The sequence below is a fragment of the Schistocerca cancellata genome, chromosome 2 (genome assembly GCF_023864275.1).
Source record: "Schistocerca cancellata isolate TAMUIC-IGC-003103 chromosome 2, iqSchCanc2.1, whole genome shotgun sequence".
In the NCBI taxonomy this organism is placed as follows: domain Eukaryota; kingdom Metazoa; phylum Arthropoda; class Insecta; order Orthoptera; family Acrididae; genus Schistocerca; species Schistocerca cancellata.
The window spans coordinates 701,239,962-701,244,051 of record NC_064627.1 but is presented as its reverse complement, the minus strand read 5'-3'; the positions used below and the strand labels follow the sequence as shown (position 1 = coordinate 701,244,051).

The window sequence follows — 4,090 nt, the reverse complement described above, 5'->3', positions numbered from 1 at the left end:
TAGCAATTGACCTAGCTGAAGGCTATGCTTACTATTGTCTCGGCAAATGAGAGCGTAATTTGTCAGTGAACCATCTCTAGCAAAGTCGGCTGTACAACTGGGGTGATTGCTAGGAAGTCTCTCTAGACCTGCCGTATGGCGGCGCTCGGTCTGCAATCACTGACAGTGGCGACACGTGGGTCCGACGTATACTAGCGGACCGCGGCCGATTTAAGGCTACCACTTAGCAAGTGTGGTGTCTGGCGGTGACACCACAAGAACACTGCTTCTGATGATGTGGGTAGGATTTTCTGTAAGATATCCCTCATATCAGAGCATGATGAGAGGTAATGGGAGGCCTGATGAAGGATGTGGGTGAGCGTTTCAAGTCCAGGGTGATACCAGGTGGTTAGAGGAGTAACAGTTGTTGGCTAGGGTTCACAGGTTTAGTAGTATCAGAGAAGGAGCAGGCACCCGTATATTTATGGATGGGCTAGGCAGGATACTTTCTGTCAATTAAGGCTCTGGTAAGGTTATCAGCATATTTTCACAACTCCTGCTTTCCATGGCAGAGTCGTCATGGATGATGAGTCTCTAAGGAAGCAACTTTTTGACGTGGAACAGCTGACAGCTCTCAATGCGGAGAAGAGCACAGCAATACTACCTACACCCATTCTGCTAACCCTTTCAACTCCAATGTCGAGTGCCACTCGACATTGTGAAATTTGTTTTCTGCTCCAATGTTGAGCCTCATTCGATATGACTTTTCAAAGCTCTCAGACGTATTTTGAGTCTACTAGGCATTATTGCTGCAGTGTGCTGCCATATAGGAGAACTAGTGTTAACTCAGTGTCGAACAGTAGCAGCTGTGTTAAGTCAAAGTTTGTAATTATTACGTTCAAGTCCACGCGCTCGAAATGGCTAGTTCTTCACGTACAGTCCTTTCTGAGGAAGAGATTTTAGATCTTTTAGAGCAACCTCTAAGTGAAAACGAGAGTGAAAGTGATTTTGATTATGATAGTGATTCATTTCAAAACAATTCGAGTGACAATAACGAAGAAAACAGTGACAATGTGCATGTTTCTAGTGATTCAGAAGAGGATTCGTGGCGAATGTGGAGCGACACTGACACTGACTTCAAAGATTTTCCTTTTGACGAATCAAAGTGTGGTTTTATAACAGAAAGTAGTTCTGTTCCATCATTGCCCATCGGATTCTTTCAATTAATTTTTACAGATAACCTATTTCAACAAATAGCAGATGAAACGAATAGGTATGCTACATCAAAAATACGTAAAGTGACACCACTTCCACAACATTCTACATGGTGGGACTGGAGAAATGTTACCATGGAAGAAATGAAACGCTTCCATGGTGTGCTACTGAATATGGCATTATAAAAGTGTAAGAACTTGCAGGACTTTTTTCAAGAGAATGGTTACAATAATCCAACTTCTTTCCAGACTGCTTTAGTCACCGACAATTTATGCAAATTTTCTGGGCACTTCATGTTTATAATCTGACAAGTGCTACACATGTCAACATTCAGGTTCAGTCACGTCTGAGTAAAGTGAAAAATGTACTGAATTACTTGTCTGGCACGTTTCTCGAAATTTATCAACCATATCAGTATTTAGCTGCTGATGAATCTACAGTATCATTCAAGGGTCATGTATTATTCAAAATGTACAATCCTCAAAAACCAACAAAAAGAGGACTCAGAGTTTATCTAATTTCAGATTCAGCAAATGGTTATATCTGCAGTTTGATACCCTATTTTGGCGCTGTAACAACTGAATTATTGATTTGTCCACACTTGAATTTTTCTGAGAAAATAGTTCTTCACCTGCTAGCTAATATCATAAATGCTACAGGGCAATCATGGTATCATTTGTACACTGGCTGTTTTTATACAAGTGTTGCATTAGCTGATGAGCTGTTGAAACAGAACATGCATCTCACAGGAATGATTCAGGCCAATCGCAAAAACCTTCCAGCTGCAATCAAGAAAGGAGCTCTGTGTCTAAGGAAGCATGAAATAAAATGCCTCTGCAACAACAAAATGATGGTTCTGGCACTGCAAGATAAATGAACAGTTCTCATGCTTTCTACAAAAGCCAATAACTCAGTGTCACTTATAGAAAGGAGAAACAGAAAGGAAAGGGAAGAAATAAAGAAACCAAATGTGATTATTGATTATATTTCAAAGATGGGTGGAGTTGATCGATCTGACCATTTTATTTCCAGTTACAGTTTTCTAATGAAAAATCTCAAGTGGTGGCAAAAACTAGACTTCTGGCTGTTGGAGGTAGGACTTGTAAACAGCTATTTACTATACAAGAACTACTGTGAGAAAAACAACTTGACAATGCCGTCTCACAAAGCATTCTGTAAAAGTGTTATAAGAGGATTAGTTGCGAAGAAAGAACTCAAGGACAGAAATGAGGACGTCATTCAACTTCTGATGATGAGGAACGCTTGAATGGAAAGTTGCGCATTATCAACAAGCTTCCTGGGAACAAGCATAAGGATTGTGCAGTGTGCTCAGACAGTAAAAAGAAAGGTGGCAAGCGTGAAACTGTGTATTACTGCGAAACATGCTCATGAAACCCAGCTCTCCACCCTGAAGAGTGTTTCAAAAAATACCACACAATGGAAAGTTTTGTACTGTAAAAGCTTAAGTAAATATATGAATGAAAGCACATAATTTGTTTTAATGTATACCCCAACTGTTGGCCAGTGGCCACACTGTTTCCACAAAGAGATCCATGCAAATCTCTGTGGTGCACTGCCGCCCAGGTGGCGGCGATTTAAATAAGAGTGTGTGGAGCTGCCCTGTGTCTGCCTTATGGAGTGCAAAGGGCTAATCTTTATCCCACTGCCTCACATTACCTTTCCCCATGTCTCTTGACCCACACTACTACTCCATCCAGATCATGTACTGCCTTCTCTCACCACTCTCCCTCCTCTACCCCTCTCTGTCCATTCTCCACCCTTTTCCTCCTTTCTCTATACCCTCGATGTGTCCTTCTTCACCTCCACCTTCCTCTCCTTTTCCTCCCCCCCCCCCCCCCTCTATATCTCTTATATACTCTACTCTCTGAATTCCTTTCAGCTGTTCTGCAGCCACTGGATCATCTGTTAAAGGATCTGCCTCACTCCATCCCACTACTGCCTCCTTGCCTCATGCTTTCTTCCCAAGCCTCCCCCCACTTCCATTAGCCTAGTAAACTACTTTCAGTAATTGATTATCAATAATCAATCCCACCACTGCCACATGAGTTCACATTAGAGTATCTCTCTCTCTCTCTCTCTCTCTCTCTCTCTCTCTCTGTGTGTGTGTGTGTGTGTGTGTGTGGTGTGTGTGTGTGTGTGTGTGTGTGTGTGTGTGTGTGTACTTTAGCTAGAAAAAGAGGAAGAGCTTTGAAGCTAGTGTGTTATGGGTATCTGTGCTCCACACATCAGTGTGCTATAGTGGTTGCCTTTTGCTTATTTTACAAATAACAAGTGTGTTATGTAAATATGACTTCTGTACATCTTAAGTTTAGCAGTATTATGAAGGCAAGAAGCACTTTCTGTTTGATCTGCTTGGTTAAAATTGCCTAAGAATTATTTTACACACCTTAATGTACATATATTTACATATTTATGACAAGTTTCATATTACCTCTTAAATGAAAATAAATTTCAGAGTTTTTAACATTTCTCATTTCCTAGAGGTCCACTTAAATTATTTAAAAAAATGGAAGGTTTGAGTTTAACATCTGATTATCACTGACATCATTAGATATGCAGTGCAAGCTCGGATTGTTTGAGGAAAGGGGAAGGAAATCAGTTATACTGTTTCAAAAGAACCATCCTGACATTTGCCTGGAGCAATTGAGGAAAATCACAGAAAACATCAGTCAGAAGGGTCGATCACAGATTTGGCCCATCCTACTTCCAAATGAAAGTTCAGTGTCCTAAGTTCTATGCCACCTCACTAGGTGATTTCATTTGTGGTATGTAAGGAACACTCCAGAGTATATTACAGAGCTTCAAAAGAATCAAATCTGCTTCAAAATAATGGCTATAATATGAAAATATCTCTCTATGTATTAACAAAGGATAT

General features: G+C 40.6%; 1 protein-coding gene across 1 annotated transcript; it reads left to right on the top strand.

Annotated features, from left to right (window-relative positions):
* The first annotated feature begins 896 nt into the window (after positions 1-896).
* Positions 897-2,071, top strand: LOC126157801 (piggyBac transposable element-derived protein 1-like). The gene is made up of 2 exons (XM_049916400.1): positions 897-1,353; positions 1,443-2,071. The coding sequence occupies exons 1-2, from the start codon at positions 897-899 to the stop codon at positions 2,069-2,071; spliced, it is 1,086 nt and encodes a 361-aa protein (XP_049772357.1).
* The last annotated feature ends 2,019 nt before the right edge of the window (positions 2,072-4,090 follow it).

Coding starts and splice junctions, on each gene's coding strand:
- LOC126157801 (XM_049916400.1), top strand. CDS start 897: ATGGCTAGTTCTTCACGTACAGTCCTTTCTGAGGAAGAGATTTTAGAT. Junction 1,354..1,442: donor AGAAATGAAACGCTTCCATG/GTGTGCTACTGA, acceptor ACTTCTTTCCAG/ACTGCTTTAGTCACCGACAA.